At 38.2% G+C, this 22,627-nt stretch overlaps 1 protein-coding gene across 1 annotated transcript; it reads right to left on the reverse strand.

The window, feature by feature from the left end:
* Window positions 1-392: 392 nt before the first annotated feature.
* On the reverse strand, window positions 393-22,293 carry LOC131848958 (store-operated calcium entry regulator STIMATE-like). Its single transcript, XM_059198929.1, has 7 exons — window positions 21,932-22,293; window positions 21,604-21,748; window positions 7,314-7,435; window positions 6,413-6,612; window positions 5,145-5,158; window positions 5,023-5,083; window positions 393-3,892 (listed from the first exon to the last, which is right to left on the reverse strand). Exons 1-7 carry the CDS (start codon window positions 22,056-22,058, stop codon window positions 3,803-3,805), a joined length of 759 nt encoding a protein of 252 aa, XP_059054912.1. The 5' UTR covers window positions 22,059-22,293; the 3' UTR covers window positions 393-3,802.
* Between the last annotated feature and the right edge of the window lie 334 nt (window positions 22,294-22,627).

Consider the following 22,627-nt stretch of genomic DNA (forward strand, 5'->3'; position numbering starts at 1 on the left):
TGCGCATAAAAACTACAAACCCACTTTAACTATTACAATCTTTCTAAATAAGAAAATAACTCGAGAAAAAACCATGAAACTGTTGTATAGAAAAAATTGGTTTATTGGTTCCTTTTTTTATGCATAATGGTGTTTATCCTTCGGTGAATCAACCACAGTTTAGAGAAGTAAGTTACTTATGTGTTCTGTGGAAAAAACGATTTTCCAGTTCAGTTTCATTTGCCTAACTAAATACCACTTTAATATATTAATTACATTGGAGACTTCTTTACAATATATGATTTTTATTTATATGACTGGAATGACAACAAGTGGTTGGCCTATTCTATGGTATGTTGTTATATAATTAAATTGACTGCAGGGTTCTTGTCTACAAGTAACTAAACCCACTCTACTAATGTTAAGCATTCACAAGAAGAGTGACTTCACATTTAAAAGTAATTTGGATTATTCTGAGTTTTTGACACAAAAAGCAAATTAATTTAAAATGAGTACTGCGGTAAGCCTCGTTAAGCGTCTGTTGTTAGCCAGACATTGTAATTTTGCCCAAATTTCTATTTGGATAACTATTTATTGGAAGACTTTCGCAAATAAATCGCAAAGGCTATGGCAACATCACTTGTAATAAGGATTTGATTAAAGTTTTAGATCGCTTAACATTCTATTCAATAGTAGTTACATACTTCTCAATAATTATGTTTAGTTTTAATTTATGATGCGTTATTTTGTCGATATTGACCGAAATTTTATTAAATCATTTCAATTAAATAATATTGGAAGGTTGTATACTTGTTTACATTCTAGACTGATCAGTCTTTATTCGATGTCACAATAAGGTTTTAAAATCATAATACATGGCACTACTATGAGAATCTAAGTACTTACACCGTTTAGGAACGTTTACAATAATTCTATTTTTAAAATGAAACATATAAAAATATATCATTACATTTTTTTAAACATGAATAGCTTTGTACAATAATCGTTATTGTAATAATCAAAATGCATTATCAATTCCTGCAGATATAAAATTTTTGTTATATTCGCGATTCATTCTATATGCTAACACCAAATGTATATCGGATCCAATATAAAAAGAATGAAAGGCTTAAAAACACATTAATAGATATTTACGATCAATTGATAAATATAGCTTATAAATTTAGCTACCTTTTTCATGAATTTTGCATTAGAACCGACATGTCATTTAGCGATAGTTCTTGTATATCATGACTTTCTAATATGAACATTACCTCTAAGAAGTACAGTTAGAGATATTAGGTTGTATAATAATGCTAATTTGATTGTGAACACTAAAGACGGAAATATATTATGTTTGTACTTTCTCACTTCTCAATGTCAGTGTTAAAACTCAAAATTGCAGTATGGGGTGATACATAAATTACGTTAGACAAGAAATAAAACTTAAATGTGATGAGTGGAGTGACAGAGGTAGGTGGGAGGTCCTAGATTTCATGATGTTTTACAAAAAATTCGAGATTTCTCCAACAAAGCGGTGTTGCTTTTTATAAATTATTATAGTAATAACAATAATAACTGTCACACAACGCCATCAAGTCTCAAGCTAAGCATGTCTTGTGTTATGGATACTGACAACTGATAGAATAATTTGTAGCATTAAAAATATTTTTTTATTTATTGTAAGCCCTCTTAAGATTTATATATACATATAATTATTTTACAAAATGACACACTTCTGCATTACCCCCCACCCCTCCACCTTCAGTTATGACGTAATTTATATACGGCCCCTTAAAAGTTACATCCTTTACCCACGAACACTTTTCACTTCAAAACATTAATACGATATTTACATATTGTTATTATTCTACACTCAATATAAAAAAGGCCATTTGGCAATCAACACTATTGATATATCTGTACATAATAATGCTTTATAAAATAATGTATATATATTTTGATATAAAATTAAATTGCGTATAATGACATCTAAATAACAATAAGAAATATCCGTCATTTCTTCAATACAGGCCTCATGTCAATATAACAATAGTCCACAATTTTAGTTGAATTATCAAAAAGGACGATACAGTTATGTAATAATATAAAGTGCTGCCAGATTATCTGCATTGCCTGCTAAAGGATGTATAAATTATATACAATACTTTAATAAAAGGAATATAATGTCTTTATAAATGTATTGTCATTACATTATTTATAAAAAATCATATTAGTTCTTATGTAAATAGGTCTTTATTAAAGTACGATGATAATTAATTTATTCCTATTAGTACCTGCGACAGTATACCGTAAATGAAACTATAATAGCTGCTTTTGAAAGGCTATTAAAAAAATCTAATGGTTTCATTTATTAAGGATATTTATTGTATGTAAAATTAAATGACATTAAGGACAAAAAATTCGATCATCTGATCAGATCGGATCATCTGATCATCAGATGTATGATTGCATACATCTAAATGCTATAATAGCATTTAGATGTATGCAGTCATACATCTAATGTCTGTGTACAAGGAAATACAGATAATTTGCTAGCAGATGGTTTAATTCATATTACAAAAAGTAATTTTGAGTCTTTAAATTGAGTACTACTATCCATGACAAATGAACAAAGATTCACAAGGACCGTTTATTTTTCACTGCCCACTTGTCTTCACTAAAATGACATGATAATTGTACTAATATACAATAGAACTATAATTATCCGTAGTTGGTCTGTGCCAGTGTATAGTCATAACATTACTCTGGCCCAACTCTCTTTACTTCCCATGCATATCATTCTCCATGTTTTGTTTAAAAGGTTGTGATCGAAATTAAATAATAAAATACTATATATACATATAATTGGTTGTTGTTATTAAGAAACAACAATAGAATAGAAAAACTAAAAAATAGTCTATATTCAATGTAAATAAAATTTTTACTACAAACATAATTGCCGTCGTAGACAACCACAGAATAAATAATAAATATAATAATTCCGTACAGTAAAGTCTGATCATTATATTTTTTATGAGTGTTTAAACAATATCATAGACTAAAAGAAAAATACAGATACATTATACATTTTCATATCATATTTTAAGTCAATTTACCTATCTCACAACTGTTACTTAGTTTCGTTTTCATAATGCTGGTTACGAAGATTCTGTACTCCTACCATTGGAAGAGATCCGATCTATCTGATCATGGTAGGTCAGTCAGTGGCCGATTGTCAGACCTACCCCAGTACCTGTATTTATACATGTACACTTTGTAAATCTATATTCTTTTAAGTTTTTTTCGAATGCCAAAATAAAGGCACCGTGTCTCTCTACTATCATTTTGTATAGACAAGTTCCATCACACGATTTTGCTCGCTTACTGTATTTAGTTAGGACATTAAAAAATTGTTATGGAAAACGGAATTCTAACGGGAACTGTTCAATGAGTGATTCAATATCATAAGCTGGCGAATGGACTTTTGGGTTCTTACCGAATAAATTGACTCAATATTCCACAAAAAATTAATACCTAAATCAACTTTATTTATGTCAGAACGGTAATAATTCTTTTTAATCACCGTATTAAATGTTTTTCGTTGATTTTTACGTTTGTACAGATTCTATATACGAGATATTTACCATATTACAGATATTCACATTCATAGTTTTCGGTTTTATATATATAATAATAATAACCGGTGACCTACTGTATCGACGGCTTTATTTCACATAGCAAAGACAAGTGAGAGTTACCTACCTACATTACTAAGAGATTACAATTGTTACGCCCGTAATACAATGGGCCGACTGTAGGGTCATACACTGGCACCCAACAGTCTTTCATCTGCAGAATGCTCCTCTTCATCAGAGCCCGATTTCTCTTTCTTTATCGACTGGTAACGAACCTGAAAATATAATATTAAGTTAACTACTTACTTACTACTGTTGTTGATATTGACGATTTAGTAATTTCAAAAAAATACTAAACTAACTGACAATCGTGTATGCATAGTCTTAGTTGTTCAGACAAGAGATTTTTAATACCTATATTGACATGTTCAACAAAAAATACACTTTATAACAAATATAATGAAAGATTGATTTAAAAAAATGCGATAATATACCAGTTAAGTTTCTCCCCAGTCATTTGAGTGGAGCGCGAATCAGATCAGCACACTTTGTAACGATACTCCACCCGATCGAGACCAAAAATTCATCGAAGGCCGATCTTCCTCATTCACCATCGTTTATCAGCCAAAAAAAATCTGATCAAGTTTTTAAGAACAAACGCGCTCCGCTCACCATGTGATCTGGTGTGTTGAACAACACACCAGTAACAAACCTAGTCTAAATTGAAGCAGCGAGCTGATATGGGTAGTAAAGTTAAGAATAATGATAAAAAATTATTTACATAAGTGGCAAAAATCATAGTATATCAATCATGAAATGGATGAATTTATAATTTCTCGTACGGGATCTTATTGTTTTGCCATCAGATTAAGATTATTTATTTATCGAACTAGGTGTTACTTTGCGGAAATTCACTTAATTCCTCAAAGGATTTATATTATTTTGTTATACTATTAATCACATGCGCGATACCACAAATGTTCGGCGGGGAAACCCGTCCACCTGAAGCATATATTGCGAGAAAATAATGAAGGTAATAATAATATATACATAACTATTGGTTACAGTCGCAGATCGTATTGTGGGCACATGTGTATTCACCATAAGAGGCTATATAATTTGATTTAGGATTTCCTGAAGATAAAAAGAAGTGACTATGTCGTCACTAAGGCAAGGGTGACGTTAAAAAACATCTGCCAGAATTATAATAATAATATGAATCACAACAATAACGTTAACCATACGATACTAATATGTGTGTGATATATCATAACCCAACTACTATGTCAAGAATATTCTATTATTTGACTCATTATCAGTATAAATTACGACTACATGGTATGTTTATTAACAAAATTAGATAATTATGTCGTGGGTCAATGAAACATTGGTGATGATAACGTACCTTAGTTTTAATTTTTGAGCTGACACCCCTCGGATGATACATAAGGAAGTTGTCTGTTACCATATGTTATACGAAGAAATTGATATTCTTATCAACATATTGTTATAAATATCTCAAGAAAACAAAATATTAATATCTGTAATAAAAGAACAAAACATTACGTACAGAAAAAAGTTTATTCTGTTTAATTCATTCGGTTGTATAAAAGTGATTCTATTGAGTTTGTTTGAATAAATATTATTTCTATTTGAATGCCTCCTCCAACTTTTATTCAGGATAGCTAGATAAAAGTAAATAAATATTTATTCACATAAGAAGACCGTGCGACCAGCATGTAATAAGTTTTTATCCTCATAATACCATCTATCTTCATGTCAATTTCCATTAAGGGTAATAAACAGACATCCACACTTCGCATTTATATTACGGATATATAGATTAGAGATCATACAATGTATTATCAATGTTTCACTCATAAAAAGTACGTGACGTAATCATGTGCTTACGTCAATCGTCTTGTTTACAAGTAAGGTAACTTCGAGTTAAATTAATTATTATTGTATTTGAACAGATGTACAAGTATAAACTACACAATGCACACACAGAATATATATATGACGTAAAGGTACAGATGCAGAATTAAATAATGTTCTCACTGCATCATCTGCTTTGCTTTTGCTGCATTGTAAATAATTTAGTTAGTCTAAATAATCTGCTCTGAGACAGAAATTTATCATTAAGTTTATCAGATTGAAAAGTTCAGAAGCGACAGATAGTGCTGACGAAGCCTAAATAAAAATAACTATACTGTACTAATATATAAGTTAGTTAGGTACATTGCTTGCAATTTGTATATATGCAAAGCCTACCCTTACGTTTATTGCGTCATTGCTAGAGGAAGAGTAGTAAAAAATAGAGTGTATGGGTACCGCAGTCTCATCTGTTACAGTCGTCAAGCAGTTTGCTTTATAAGCTGTGTTGCATTTGTAGGGTGCAGATTAGGCAGTGAAATTACAGAATAAGGGGCATGATATCTCAGTCCTGGAATAGCACCGCATGACTGGTATCACGAGTGAAATCTCCTCCAATCGATACCCCGTCCAATTGAAACGGGGAAACTAAAGTCGTATCCGTCAGGCAGGAATTGGCCTTCAGCCACTATAAGTCCTAAAGCAGGTTTAAAGTGCCAACTGCATTTGCACCCTATCGTTCGGTAAAGCAGTAAAAGCTAGCTATGGAAAACATCATTAGAATAGATCGAAAAAAAGGGTGCCATATGATAACGCGACAACATGTATATAGGCGACAGTTACCATTTAGTATCAAATTGAACTTCAGCTCGTTTGTCATTCCAATTACATATAATGTATATAACTAAAAATAAACTTACATTAACAAAAAATGGAATGATGAGCAGCACAACTGCAAGTTCAAGCCTCGGATCAGAGACCGGCGAGAGCGGCAGTCGAGATAACACTGTTACAAGTGGCGGCAATCGAAGTACCAGCGCTAGCACCGATTTGGAAAATGTAGCTAGTGCAGCATACAATATGCACTGGCATATCCAAGCTGAACACATTGGTGGTTTACCTGTGTAACATATATTAATAGTTTAATTATAATAAACTAGCTGACCTGCACATATTTGTCTGCGTTTCATTTCAGTTTCAGCTCTAATTTCCCACCTTTTGTAGCAAAAAGAATTTTTCAATTTTAACCAGTAGTTCCTGAGATTAGCGCATTCAAACAAACAAACAAACTCTTCAGCTTTTTAATATTAGTATAGATTAATAAATAATTAGAAATCCTCCCCCTGTTTCATCACAGATAATCATCACATTTTCATAGTTAAAATTTCATGTTTTTATATGATATTAAAATGTGATGATTAGTGGTGTTCTAGATATCCTGACTTTTTTACATGAACTTTGCGACTCCTCCAACCCCATGTGACATATATAATCATGTATGTCATATGGGGTTGGAGGAGTTATGTAGCACTATCCAGGCCAAAGTTAAGCAGTGCTAGACACTTTAGAATTAAATCAAAAGTTATACATTACACACAACATCTCTAAAATTAAATCCTAAAATTAAGATATCACAACATGGCCATAAAGAGAGTAAAAAATAAGATGCCATTTTTTTCAGTCTTTAAAAATTGTGGTACTTAATGTCTCTAAAAAAATTGGATCCAGTATGCTTTTAATATATTTTAGACAGTGCATCTTTGAATAAATCAAACATATCAGTGAACAATCAATCAAAATAATATAAAAGAAATTACCAACCATATTCTCCAAAGTTTATAAGTGGAATATCATATGTTCTAGCACAGTGCTGAGCGAGTCGGATGCCTGCCCATATTATCAGCAGGCCCAATGTTGAATCCAACATGAAATTTAAAATATACCTGATAAACAAAATTTTCATATTATTATAATAACACATTTTTGTAATAAATGGCAATCAAATGGTCTTCCCACATGCACTAACAGTATGTTTGGAATGTACTAGTGGACGATTATAGGCAAGGATGAAATCAGGTCAGTAAGACTTGTGGTGGCGAGAATTAACTATAATGTTTTCTAGGGAAAACTATTCTGAGGGTCGACCTGTTAGGGTACTTTATGAGTAATAGAGTCACTTGTCTTCATTTTTAACAACCCTCTCATCCATGAGAATACAATTATTGTTCAATACATTAATTATTGTTAATTATTAATTAATGGTTAAAAAAGAGGTACCAAAAAGATGAAAACTGATGACTGATGATGATGAAAAGATGGTATAATCAAATACATATATTAATTCATCCTTTTTTTATTTTATTTATTTGGGTTATTTTCTAAATGGTATTTTTTTTATTAATGTTATGACAAAATGATGTAAATATATTAAAAATGTTAAATCTTATATACAAATATGTCACATCATACTGTTCAACAAGGATAATCTTTAAAACTATATTTTTTTATTAAAAGGATATCAACAAACAATAAGAGACTAAACTTTAACAATATGAGTTTGTATTTGATACAGTTTTACCAGTGGGGAACAATGGCATAGTAGCCATTTTTAGTTCGAAAAACGGATTTAGATGGCGTCATTGGTATCGAATGGAATTCAACATTGTTTTGTAATCGTTTAAAACCCAAAACTATGTTTTTAAAAAGGTTTAATCTATTTTTAAAAAGTCATATATAGATGTTAAAATGAAATAATGCGTTTTGAAAAGTAATTTTCATATATTTACTCATTTTGTTGTTGCCCTGTATTTGTTTACAATTTAATCATTGCTAATTGGGGCTTATTGTTTCCAAAAGACTTTCATAGATGGCGCTGTTTTCATTTGTATCACCGTATTTTAAATCTTTATTTTATATTTTCAAATAATAAGTACTTACTATATTATTATGATATATGATGACATAAAAAAAGTTTAAGTAAATATAAAACATCTAAACAAGAAAACCATATTATGCCAGTAATACTTATTTAGAAAGTGTTGCCATATCAAAAATAAATGCATAGATTACCGATTTTTTCGAATAATCGATAACAGGATATTATAACGTATTATTCGATGGTGCTTTTAATTAGTCTTTGCAAACAGTAAAATTTCATGAATGTAGGTCTTATAAATGCCTACTTTCGTCCGCAGCTGCAGCCTGGATTGCAAGACCGGTCGCAGCATAGCGCGCGCAGCCTTGGCTTGGGTAACAGCCCGGTCCACCTGCGGCGTCATACGCAGCGACCGGTCGATTTCCACCCCTAGGTAACGCACTGTGCACTCCCACTGGATGGGCTGGCCTCTCAGTAAGAGGGGCGGCGGGCATTTGCACCCGGGGCGGGTAAGCAGCGCCACCGTTTTACCCACGTTAACGGTGGTACGCCACTTATCCAGCCACTCGGGGAGCAGGTCCAACAGCCGCTGCATTTTGCGAGCGGCTGCGTAGGCTCGGCGAGACGACGTAACCACTGTCGTCGGCGAAAAGAGCGAGGACGACATCCCTCTCTCCCTCTCGGAGCTCATCCCTCAAGGTGGGGATATCGTCTGTGTACGTCGCGTAGAGCGCTGGCGAAATGCAGCTGCCCTGCGGGACTCCGGCGGCAATTGGGCGTGTGGTAGAATCACAGTTCTCGACCGAAACATAGAAGCTCCGGCCCGAGAGGAACGAGTCCACTACTCGCACGTATGCTGACGGCGTGTTGGTGTCGAGCAACTTCGACACCAAACCGTCGTGCCACACACGGTCGAACGCCTTCTCTATATCGAGAAATACGCCGACCGTGTAGTGGCCGCGGTTGTGCTCGACAGCCATATGGTGGAGCACGCGCGTCAGCTGCAAAGTCGTCGAGTGTCCGCCTCTGAAACCGAACTGCTCGTCGCGAGGCGACAGAGTCGGTCTCAGGCGGCGGAGCAGGAGGCGCTCGAACGACTTTGCTACGTGCGAGAGCAGAGTGATGGGCCGGTAGCTTGCCGGCAGGCGCTTGTCCTTGCCGGGTTTCGGGAGGACTATGACTCTACCCAACTTCCAGTTGGTAGGGAAGTGGCCGGTCCGGAGTATGCCGTTGTAGAGCCTGGCTAGACACGCTAGGGCTCTACGGGGCAGCTGTGCGAGCGCTGCGGTGCTGATCCCGTCCGCTCCGGGCGCTTTGCGCTTCGGCAGGCGGCTGACGAGCCGCCTTACCTCGCCGGGCGAAACGAAGCTCACTTCGTTTACGTCCGGCGACGGAGCGGTACGGAAATCGCATACGCGACGTACGACTCGCTCGTGGTGCTCGACGACAGTGCTGGGTGCGTCGGCGGCGATTGGATTGGCCGTGAATTGCCCCTCCAAGTGCTGTGCCAGGATTTCTGCCCGGTCTTGGGCTGCGTAACGACGTCTGCCCGTCTCGTCAAGCAACGGGCAGACGGGGGGTCGTGCATTGGTGAGCTGTCGATTGAGTTTGTGCAGGTCGGTATCGTGTTCGCCGGCCCGGGATATGACACCCTCCCAGGCGGCTCCACGCCAATCCCGCACTCCCTCCGACAGCTCTGCAGCCAGGCAGTTGAGCTCACGCTTGACCCGCGGGCAGCGGGTTCGGGCCCATAGGCGACGGAGGTTCTTTTTCCGGGCGAGTTTTTCGCGCAGATGGTGTGGCAATTCCTCTCGACGGCGAGAAGCCACGTTTATTGTGGTAGTTGCCGCCTCCACTGCGGTGCGAATACGCTCCGTTATGAGTGTGGAGGCGGCTTCGACACCCGCTGGCGATGATAGTTCGCCGTCGAGGTGTAGATGCTCCAATTCTGCGCGAAAAACACGCCAATCCATCCGCCGCCTCGACGGTCTCGTCTGTGTGGTGGTGGTGGAGAGGTCAAGCGTGGCTAGAACTGGGAGGTGCTGTGTGTCAAGGTCGTACAGCACCTCCAGTAAGACCGGGCAAGGCACAGCCTGCACTAGGGCAATGTCCAGAACGTCTGGGCTATGTGTGGAATTTGAGGGTACGTGTGTTGGGTGCGCTGGGCCCAACACCTCGTACCCGTGGATCTGCGAATCCTGGAGGAGTCTTCGACCTATCGGCGAGCACAGACGGGAACCCCAAGCCGTGTGCTTCGCGTTTAGGTCGCCCATAAGCAGGGTGGGACTCCTCCCATCCAGAACGTTCCGGACATCGGAGGGGCTGAAATCCAGTCCCGGGGGACGGTAAGCTGCCAGGACCTTCAGTTCCGCGCCGTCGACGTTGATGCTGACTCCTATGGAGCGCATGACGCGGAACTCGGGGCGCTCTAACTCCACGTGGACTACGTCCCGACGGACTAGTACCGCCGTACCGCGGTACGCAATGCCCGCCGGTGACGTTTCGTCGCGTCTATACACGTGGTAGTTAGGCACCCTCAACGTCTCCTTTTCTGTGAGCTTCGTTTCACCCAGGAGTATGATGTGCACATCCTGGGTGCGAGCTAGGAGACGGAGGTCCTGGACTTTATCCTTTATTCCCCCGGAGTTCCAGTACACAATGCGCAGGCTAGTACCCGCCATTTGTGTACTGTTGGATTTTGGCCAATCCATTTAATGCCGCCGACTTAGTATCTGCGCCGGCCGCGAGCGTAGTAAGCAGCTCCGTCAACAGGCTAATAAGCATGTTCAGTGCTCTGTCGACGGGCGCTTGTGTGAAGGGGGCGGGTGCGGTGTATATCGTTCGCGCCTCTGGGTGTGCGGTCCGTGTGGGGGGCGCGGGAGGTGCGCGTCTTGCGTCCTCCTGTGGCGGCTCGAATGCCACTCTCGGCACGCTATGTGCCGGTGGCGCCGCCCGGCGGCGACGTGGCGCAGCTCGTGGACCCTGAGTTGGGACGGCATGCGTGGGAAGGCCCCACCCTTCCGGTGCGATGTACGCATAGCTTGTAGGGGTGGGATCCGGTAAGAAGGGGATTGGAGTTGAGGCCGTAACTGGCCCATCACCGCGCCTCTTCTTGCCGCGTCTTCGGCGGCGGCGTCTTTTATTTTCACCGGTGTCGGTGCCGCGATGCGTCGGCTCGTTGGCCGGCGCCATTAGGTTGGCGCCGGCTGTTTCCTCGACCGTTATTACGGGAGGAGGGGCCTGGGCGACGTAGGTACGCGGCGCCGCGGTAGGTTTATTACGACGCTGTGTTTGTTGCGCCACGGGCGTTTTTGTCGTCGCGGTAGGGACGGGGGGGCGGGGTTTGATGCCCCTCTGCCGTGCCTCCCTCTTATACACCGGGCATTTTCTGTCGTTGGCCGTATGTGCCTTGGCGCAGTTGGCGCATGTCGGTTTTTAATCCCTCGGCCTGTCGCAGTTCGCCGCCGGGTGCTCCCCACCGCAGCGAACGCATTTTACAGGCCGGTGACAATTGGCCGATGCATGGCCGAATGCCTGGCATCTGTGGCATTGTGGCAGCACCGATGCCGGCTTCCACGCCTCAACGACGACGCCCCGCATGTACAGGAGCTCATCAGTCGCGTACAAGCGTGTGAGCTCGTCCCTGTCCATGGGGTCGAGTTGGGCGTGGAAAATGCAGCCGGGGCGGCCGCGACGCGCGGGTATGCCCCGCACTAGCCGCACTCCGAACCCCTTCTCCTGCAGTGCCTCCGCAATCTTGTCATTGGGCGTGTCGGCTGGGAGTCCTCTTATCGCCACCTTAGTGGGCAGTTCGGAGGCCAGACTATAAAAGTACCAACTTATTGTTGGGTCCTTTTCGCTGGCCTCTACCAAATACCTTTGGACGGCACGGAATTCTTCGTCCGTCCTAGGTAGGAATCTGACCCCCGTGCCGTAGGGTCTTGCGTTGGGTGCCTCCCCCAGTACGCGCCTGAGCTGGTTGAAGTGGCGCGTCCAGTTAGGGAGGCGTTCTGCCACTATGGAGGGGTATTTTCCTCGCCCTGTGGCGGGTTCAGCGCCTGCGTCGGCGTTCCTCGTCTGAGAGGGGAGGGGCGGAGCGAGGGCCGGGGCAATTGAGGTGGCAGGGGCTGGGGTGGCGGGGGCCGCGGTGGCGGGACCCGCCACTACTGCCGCGAATGACGGCGGGGTTCTCTTTCTGGGCGAGGGGACGGGGGGGAGCATCGGCTCGGGCGATTGTGAAACCGCCTCGAGTGCCACATAAGAAGTGGCGTCATATCCACCCCTATCTAATGTGTAGGAACGGGGTAGTGGCGAGGGTGCTCGCGATGTCTCGGGCGACGACGCTGGTGACGGCGACGAGCATGCGTCACCGTAAAATCGCCTGTCTTCCCCTCCCTCCTCGCTCCCGCTATCTGGCGGCACCTTCACTAGGTCAAGGTCGCGGGGGGGGGACTCCTCTACGTCCCTACGTTTGTCGCCTCTAGCGGGCGAGGTCGGCGACGGCGGTGCGCGTCTTTTAGATGGGCCAGGTTGCGCGCATCTTTCCCCTCTGCCTGGTTCCCGATCGGCGGCATCATTGCCGCTTCCCGCGAGGGCAGAGGGGGTGCCCTTGGATGCCGGGCGAGCGTGGAAGGTCCCCAGCTCAGTGGCGGGGACCAGCTTGGTCGGGTTCCTTAAATCCCGACGCACAACAGTTCGGGGAGCTCCCCTGTCAGGAGGTTTCCTGGGGGCTTTGCCCCTTTGCGACATCACGACACGAAAGGGTGATGTACTAGGAAAGGGGACTGGAGGGGTGGAAGAGGGTGGTGTGGGGGCTAGAACCCCACGTCGAACCTACCGAAAAGTAGGGAATTCCGCCCTGGAAGGGCAGGTGATCGCACTGTAAGACAGTCGCAAGTGGATTGCAGCAACGAATTTGCGTCAACAAATTCGGTCTGCAATCCTAGGGCGTTCTCTCGCTAGACAAAGTACACTTTGTGTAGCTGGATTACGCACTGTATCGCTCTCAACAATTTGCGCAAGTGGGCACCAGTTGCGGGGCTCACTCTGGAGACTCGACGGCGAACCGGAGTCTCACAGAGGATCACACGACCAACGGTAAACTCAACAAGCAACAAATTGGAAAGCGATCTCGAATGAGAATTGAATGTGGTATAGAGTATATAAGGTCAGCTATACCTTTATGAAACCTCAATAAACAAGTGTTATATGATATCTAAATTACTGACATTGATAGCTAAATATGAGGATCCTCGAATTTTTACAAATACTCATAAGAAACTTTACAAATACTCGAATTTAGCTTTTGTAGAAGGATATTTTCAACCTTACTAAATTGTACAAGGTTTTGAAACGATAATCATTCATAATACTATGATATATTACTTATCCTAATACCTACTATTCATGATAATTAGTTTTTTAATATCTCCATTCGAGGGTAGGTTATTCATAATTTATATTATTAGATTTCATCATAAATAAAAATATCGATTTAAAATCGTAGGTTGGTCCATATTTTTTTATTATATCGAAATGACAACGAGTACTGGCAACATACATGAAAGGTTAAAAATATAAAATATAGGAATAAAAGAATAGGATAAACGACTTTAAGTCAAATGCTTAAAACATATTTTCACTAGCATTGGAATTTTTCTCTTTTTTCATCATTTAAGTTAAGTAGGTACTTTAATTCAACTTTTGAATTGTTCCTGTTCAGAGTTCATTGAACTTCTTATTTTTTTGTCAAACTCAATAATTTAAATGTGTCTAAGAAATACTACAAATATTTAGTAAACTATCGTGTCTTTGAGGATTATCTTATACCAGGTATAACTATAAGTTGTACTTATAGTTATACCTGGTATAAGATAATACTTTTTTTTAGTGGGTAGACATTAAAACGAAAAGTCATAAATTTTTGTGCTCCTCTTTTTTATTTTATTTATATTTATAATTCATTCTATGAAATAAATTTAATCTAACCTGCACCTGGTTGACTCCTGATACTCTCTCTCTAACAAGTTTTCATCACTTACTTTATAATGGACATCACAGCTGAGCAACTTCTGAAAAACATGGACGAACTATCATCTTTATTTAGCAGCCGAATGGAGGAATTTGAAAAAGGCGTGCAGCAACAGGCCTCAACATCTTCAGGTACCACCGTGAAAGGGTTATCCGCCGATTATTCTTCATTTAAGGCATTTATATGGAAATGTTTCGGTTTACTCAAGTCCCAGGTGGAGATGTTACAACTTGGGTTAGATCGTATAGACACTCACTCCCGAAGAAAGGTTTTACTGTTTCACGGTATTGAAGAAATTTCTGGAGAAGATACCACTAAGAAGTTAATGGAGGTGGTTACGAATAAAATGAAGTTGAATGTTGTAAGCTCTGTTGCTATTGAATCTTGCCACAGACTGGGGGCCAAGAAAGAATCTACTAGGCCAATTCTTGTGCGGTTTACTTCTGTGTCATTCCGTTCCGAGATATGGAAGGCTAAAACTACTTTAAAGGGCTCCAAAATATCTATTTCTGAGTTCCTCACAAAACCTAGGCAGTGCGTTTTTGTTGCGGCACGAAATTATTTCGGGATGAAGAAATGCTGGTCTGCAGATGGTAACATAGTCATTCTTCTCCCTAACAAAGAACGCAAGAAAATTACATCCATGGCTGAGTTAAAATCACTCATTTCACAGCATCCTAAGAACACTTAAGTATGTGACCACTTTAATTTTGTCGGTTTATTTTCACTTCGGTCATTTATTCAGGGTACACGAATGTGTTCTTGATTTTTTTTTTTTTATTAATTTTTAATTTACCATCTTAATTTAAGTGGATATTTGTATTACACTACACAATTAAACATTGTCATATGTCACTTTAACTTTAGTGTCATTTTTTTAATTACCGACTACAGAATGACAGAAATGTCATCTTGTCATTGTCACATTAACAGCAGTTTTGCGTTTCGTTTTTTCAAGTAGCCACTAATTACTATGTATATTGTTACTGTTTTTTTTTTTTTAGTTGTTTGCATTTACTTTATTATAATTGGATTAATTATATGTTAAATATATATATTTTTTTTTGTGTATAACTTTAGTGCTAATAAGATTAATTCATATTCACTACTATTATATCAATACTGTTTTCTTGTATTTTTAAGTAAGTGTAATGAGCTCGTTAGTCAACCTAAGCAGTCAGTGTAGTGCCTGTAGATTTTATTTTATCTTAGATTTAATTTTGGTATATAGATACATCTATATATTATATATATTTATATATTCAATATTTTATTATTATTTATTTAGTATTTCATTTATGGCTGTATACGATGATTATTTATCTTGTTCCTCTTCTGATGATTTTGAGTCTGCATCAGTCTTAATTCCTCTCTTACCGATTGTGACCCTCTTGATATTAAACTACAGACTGTTTTTCCTGATCATTCCAAATTACTTTCCCTTGTGCATATAAATGCACAGAGCTTATTAGCACATCATACCGACCTTCTCATGTCATTTAGCGCCGGCATAGTCGACGGTATTTTAGTCTCAGAGACCTGGCTTAAACCATCTCTTCCTTCTACCTGTTGCTCTATCCCGGGTTACAAACTATATCGAAATGATCGTACCACTTCTGGCGGCGGGGGAGTGGCGATTTATCTTAGAAGCCATATTTCAGCTGAATCGGTCTGTGTATCGCAACCTCAACCTTCTACTTCTCTCGAATATTTATTTATTTCCATTAATGTCCATCACAAAAAATTGTTACTGGGTGTTCTATACAGTCCAAATAACAAAATTGATTATTTCAATACCTTGGAAAATGCTCTTGAAGCCTTGGTCCCCCGTTTTGATCATGTGATTGTTATGGGGGATCTAAATACTTGTCTATTGAAAAGTGACTATAGGTCGGGAAAACTTATTGGTTTAACATCCGCCCTCAACCTCCAGATTTTACCCATGCTTAATCCTACCCATTATTTTCATAATAGTGAGCCTTCCCTTATTGACTTGATAATTGTATCACACCCTAACTTGGCGGTATCTCATGGACAAATGAGTTCTCCTTTTTCTCAACACGATCTAATTTATCTATCGTATGAGGTACGTCCACCAAAGAATAAGGGTAAGGTTCACTTTCTTCGCGATTTTCGGCATATGGATCTTGAGCGTTTGGGAGGGGATATGAAGAGTGTAGACTGGTCTGCTGTATATCTTGCTGATAATATTGACACAATGATTGAGATACTAAACAGAGAACTGCTGAGAATTTATGATAAACACGCACCGATTCGTCCTGTCCGTGTTAAACATGCTCCTGCGCCTTGGCTTACTCCCATTATTAGGAGATGTATGGCCAAACGTGACAGGGCTAAAAGTCGATACAAGCACGAGAGATCACAAGTTAACTTTGATATTTACAAAAAGCTCCGCAACATCTGCAACAGAATGTGTAGGGATGCTAAACGCCGATATATTCATTCTACTATATTAAACCTTAATCAGGTTCAAGTATGGAAATTTCTCCAATCGCTGGGTGTTGGCAAGTCCTCTGAATCTTGTCAGAGTGATTTGGATCTCAATGCGTTAAATAAGCACTTTTCTTCTTCTCCTATTACTCTCAGTAGTCTGACCAAAGCTAATTCACTCTCATTTCTTTCGAATCTTGCCCCACCCGATTGCCCTTCATTTATTTTCAGTGCCGTCACCGCAAATGCTGTTGGGAAGTGCATTCATTCCCTTTCCACTAAAGCCATTGGTAGTGACAACATTAGTCTCAATATGATCATTCCTGTGTTGGAGGACATTTTGCCTGTGCTCACTCACATTATTAATTTTTCACTCGGGCACAGTGTCTTTCCATCACAGTGGAAAAAGGCTTTTGTCATTCCGCTTCCTAAATCCACCAATCCAAAATGCTTCTCCCAATTTCGCCCCATATCCATTCTTCCATTACTATCCAAAGTTCTCGAATCAATTGTCCACAATCAGCTATACAAATTCCTTTCCACCCATAATCTGTTATGTCCGTTCCAGTCAGGCTTCCGTCCCTCCCACAGCACTACCGGGGCACTCCTCAATATTACCGAGGATATACGACAGGCTATGGATGACACTAAATTGACTGCTATTATTTTATTAGATTTTAGCAGTGCGTTCAATTCTGTCGATTATGACATTCTCCTTGGTACCCTCCGTGCCGTTAATATCTCTAGTTCTGTTATAGAATGGTTCTCCTCTTTTCTTTTCGGTCGCCAGCAATGTATTAAGATTAATGAGGGTTCCTCTGACTGGATTACTTTAACTGCTGGTGTACCTCAAGGCGGTGTACTCTCTCCATTACTTTTTTCTGTGTTTATCAACAATATTTCTCGAGCCATTACTTCTCCCTTCCATCTGTATGCGGATGACTTGCAATTGTATCGTCACTGCTCATTGTTAGAGGTGACACAAACAATTGCTGCTTTAAATTGTGATCTCTTGGCTATTCAATCGTGGGCCAGTTCGTTTGGCCTCATTGTTAATCCGTCTAAATCTCAAGCTATGATAATTGGTAGTAGCAGACTAAGGTGTAAGGTGAATTGGTCTGTAGTACCTCCACTTGTTTATGAGGGTGTTCAGATAGAATATGCGGATAGGGTAAGAAACTTGGGTATAATTTTGGACAGCACAATGTCATGGACTTCTCATATAAATGATATTAGTAGACGGACACACTTTTCATATCACTCTCTTAAACGTCTCCAATATTTTCTTCCTTTCGGTACCAAAATTATGCTCGCACAATCTATTTTACTTCCCATTTTAGACTATGCCGACGTCTGCTTCTTAGACGTGACTGAGGAGCTCCTTAATAAACTAGAGCGCGTACAAAATTTAGCAATAAGATTCATTTTCAATCTGCGCAAATATGATCATGTTTCCGAATTCCGCGCTCGGTTAAAGTGGCTCCCAATCCGTCAACGACTTAATATGCATATCCTGACCATGTTATTTAATATTCTTAATGATCCCAATTCCCCTTGCTACCTTCGTTCCCGATTCCAATTGTTACCACCTCCCTCGAGACCCAAACGCCTTTGTCGTCACTCAAGGGCACTTAAGCTTCCAAGTTGTAAGTCGCAATTCATGGGTAACTCCTTTTCCTTTCGTGCTGCTCAATTGTGGAATGGACTTCCGTTACGTATTCAGCAGAGCCCGTCTGTTAGTTCCTTCAAGAAAAGATTAAAATCATACTACCTATCTGCCATTGAATGATTACTTTTATCATTATTTATTTGTTTATTATGATGAATATATTTATGTATTATATGATATGTATGTTTATTCCTATATTTTGTATTACTATTTATATTTATGTATATTCGTATTTATGTATTTTACTTTTGTTTTAGATTATACAATTTGTTCTTTGAAATTTATTTAGTATCTATCCTTTGACATTTTTTTTTTTGTTTGCACCAATTATTACCCACTCATTACCACATATCCCACTGTTTTAGGTTGACTGGAAGAGATCTCTTCTAGGGATAAGTCCACCTTTGCTCACATTGTCTCTAAATTATAATATCTTTTTATTATCTGTGCAATAAAGAATATATATTAAGTTGTTAAAAACTTGCATATGTAGCGTGTGTATCTTTCATATTAAAATATAATAAACATAGGTACTTGGTGCCCGCTTTAATGTGGTATTATTATGTTTTTATTTTTGTTATGAATGTAACTTCAAAAAACTAACACTGATTTTATAATTTTTGATTGATTGAGAAAATACTGAAAATTATTAATTAAAATAAAGTACTAAACAGTAGTATTATTTTTATATTTTATTAGAACTGAATGAATATGATGTATGAATAATATGTTTATTGTGCTAATAAGGTTACAGTTTAGTTACTTTCATGTAAATTCATTCATGTAAGTTCATGAATGAATAAATGTAACATAGGTATATGATATTGTTTTCAGTATTTCCTGACATCAACAACTTAATACTGAACAAAGTTTAAACAAATAAGAGATGATATTCTAAATCTCCTAGTCATTCAGATGAAGATAAATAACATTTTTACTGTGAAGAACAGGAGTTCAAAAGAATAAGAAATATATATGTATATATATATGAACATTTTACTGTATAAAATAAAAATGCAAGTAAAAATAAGAGAAAAAAGCAGAAGAAAAATCTGTAAATTATTAATCACAATGCAATTAATAATATAATTAAATAAGTAAGAAAGCAATGGACTAGTGATGAGAAGAAATTCCAAGTAATTATATTATGTGTAACCGACTGCAAATAAGTTTATGATTTAAACACATGATTATTATTATATTGCTTCATCAACAAATCCAGGAATATTTTGTGTACCAGGAATTAATTATGAAATGATTGGAATATAATATAAAAATAACAGAAGTGTTTGAAGTTTTAGTGGTATAACAGACAAGCAGTGAAAGAAATATTATTGTAAATTATTAACAATTGTTTATTCTGTGATTAATAAATTATTTAAAAGTGTTTTGTTACCTGAAATAAAAATTTTATGATCTTCAAGTGTTGTGTTCATGCAATGTTAGTTTCACCTCATTCGATTTAAAATGTCAGGAATTATTTACTACATAATGATTTTGTATTAGATGGTAATCTTATATATTTTTTAATGCAATGTGTATAATAATTCCCATTTACATCAAAAAACTTTGTGTAAATCTATATTTCTCTGTCTATAGACTTTGGTCGTGGAATACTAATAAGAAACTAAATCTAGAGACTGTAGTATATCACAGCATCCCAGAACCTTGTATTTCATGACTTAGTACCTACCTAATACTTGCTACTTTTTTAATCAATTAATTAATTTGATCTCAATCATCATGATGAACAATGATGATAATGTTGAGAATACTGCCAATGATGAATTTTATGGTGGTCATAAATAAATACCATCGTCACTATCGTCAACAGTCATTATTGATCTCATCATCATCACCGTTACCCTCCCTCATCCATATTGTCAAAAGTTACTACCTACTATTATTAACTGAAATGGTAAATAAGCTGACGATCCATCCAACCACGTCGCTATCCGACGTACATACATACACATATATTATTAAACAGCATTACGTCATCATGTCGTGCCCGCTATATCCCGCATACATTATCATTCCGGAGAACATAGATGTTATGTCCAAATATCCTGTGTTATGTCCCAAATTTCGCAGCTTAATTTCAACTGAATAACAACTTACATAAATACCAAAAAACTAGCAGTAAAGGCGTAGTTTGTAGATACGGAAGGTTCTACAAATAGGTATAACATCAAAATAAGTACCTACATGTCATTAGCACCGATGTAGTATCCCTGAAAGAACCTATACATGTAACAGATTGATGGTTTGCAGATATTATTTTCAGTTTTACAAATTGCCAGTTTACCATAATTAACTATATATTGAGAAATAATTATACACTGAAAATTATATGAGGTACCCATATGCACATCAATTGATTATAGCTAAAATCTATCACTATCACATAACAATTTAAATAAAAAAAACCGTATTAAAATCGGGCTATTCGTTAAGGAGCTATTGCTCCTTAACCGATAGCCCGATTTTAGTGCAGACGCGTTACGACATATCTTCGTCGGGAGAAAAAAAGTAGGCATGTAAAAAAGTAACTGTAACATAGTACATAGATACATAGGTACATTAGCCGTGTCTGGAGACTGTCAGCGAACAATATTATACCTACATTGAATTTTCGATTGTACCCAATCAGGAGTTCGATACAGTTATATATCTATTATGTACGTATCTTTGCAAAACAGATGTCATGTAGACCGAATTCTCTGCCATCTATTTTCATGCTTTATTACTAATCACCCACTAGTAATCCGAACTGCTTCAGATATAGCGACATCTAGCGCCTACGGCGGCGAAATAAAATAGCCCGAAGAATAGCCCAAGTTAGGAAGGAACCATTTTCTTGTATGGGATGGGGTATCTGTATGTAATATTATATTATCTGTGGTTTTACTAAGTATTCAGTTTTTATTGACATAAATATTATGACAACTGACAACAAAATGTGGATAGGACAGTTTATTATTTTCTCTATTTTTTCTATATAATCATAATTTTTCTCTATAATTTAGAGTGATAAATTGAATATTGATATATTAAAGTGTTCGAAACTAATTTCAATACAAACCATGTGCATGGATTTCCTAGAAGGTGAGGTGAGAGCCAAACATTGGTTGCATGTATAATAAGAGCACCCAGTCCTTGTTTGGATGTATCATAAAACCAAATTAGCCAAGGCCTTCTAGCATATCGAGGCTCACAAAACCTTTTACCTGAAAATATTAAATATAAAATGAACTTTTTTACTCAAAATTAAGAGTTTAAGCAGTTATATTAGAATGATCTATTAAAATTACTTTCAAGAAGTTTAAATCTTAAACTAACTAAAAAGAACTTTCAAATCTATACATTGCCTTGGATTATGATAGAGTATGTCGCAATAACTAAGTACTAACCAATTAAACAAGTGAATGCTAACACAGCCAACAAGAACTGCATGAACCATCCATAATAGTCTGTGAGTGCACCTTTAGAACAATGTAACTCTGACCAATTAATATAATCCGAACTATTGTTATTCATCTTTCATGATAACATCAAACAACGTTGAAATAAATATATACAACACTTTCAAATATCACAATGAACAGGACAAGTTACTTTATGTATCTGAAAATTCCTGGAGGTTTATGGTTTATAAAGTACACTTATTACATTGTATTGTAGAAGACTATTAAGGATTCTGCTTTTATTTGGAATAATAAAAGTGGATTTTCTAATTTAATTTGACGGTATATTTTTGTTGGTTACAGGTTAATTGACTTACAGCCACAGATTAAGTATGACACTACCTATTATTCTCATTCCTATCTGTCAATCCAATACATCATTCTCTATATGTCAATCGTATTATTAATTTTAAATGAAAATAATTTCTTTATGAGACATTCAGGCTAAGGGATTCTATCTCCTTTCCACTACCTGCCAGCATATAGTTGAATTGTTGTAGTAGATAAGAAGAGGTAACGGTAATTATTTAATTCATTTCACTATAATAATAATAATAATAATCTCAGGACAATTCACACAGCGCCCTCTAGACCCAAATTAAGCTAGCTAAAGTTTGTGTTATGAGAAAAATATATGCTAGA

This window comes from Achroia grisella, unplaced genomic scaffold (genome assembly GCF_030625045.1).
Source record: "Achroia grisella isolate CSIRO2021 unplaced genomic scaffold, CSIRO_AGI_Agris_v1 utg6051, whole genome shotgun sequence".
NCBI lineage: Eukaryota > Metazoa > Arthropoda > Insecta > Lepidoptera > Pyralidae > Achroia > Achroia grisella.

Coding starts and splice junctions, on each gene's coding strand:
- LOC131848958 (XM_059198929.1), bottom strand. CDS start 22,058: ATGAATAACAATAGTTCGGATTATATTAATTGGTCAGAGTTACATTGT. Junction 7,436..21,603: donor CTAGGAAATCCATGCACATG/GTTTGTATTGAA, acceptor TTTGTTTATCAG/GTATATTTTAAATTTCATGT. Junction 6,613..7,313: donor TATAAACTTTGGAGAATATG/GTTGGTAATTTC, acceptor TATGTTACACAG/GTAAACCACCAATGTGTTCA.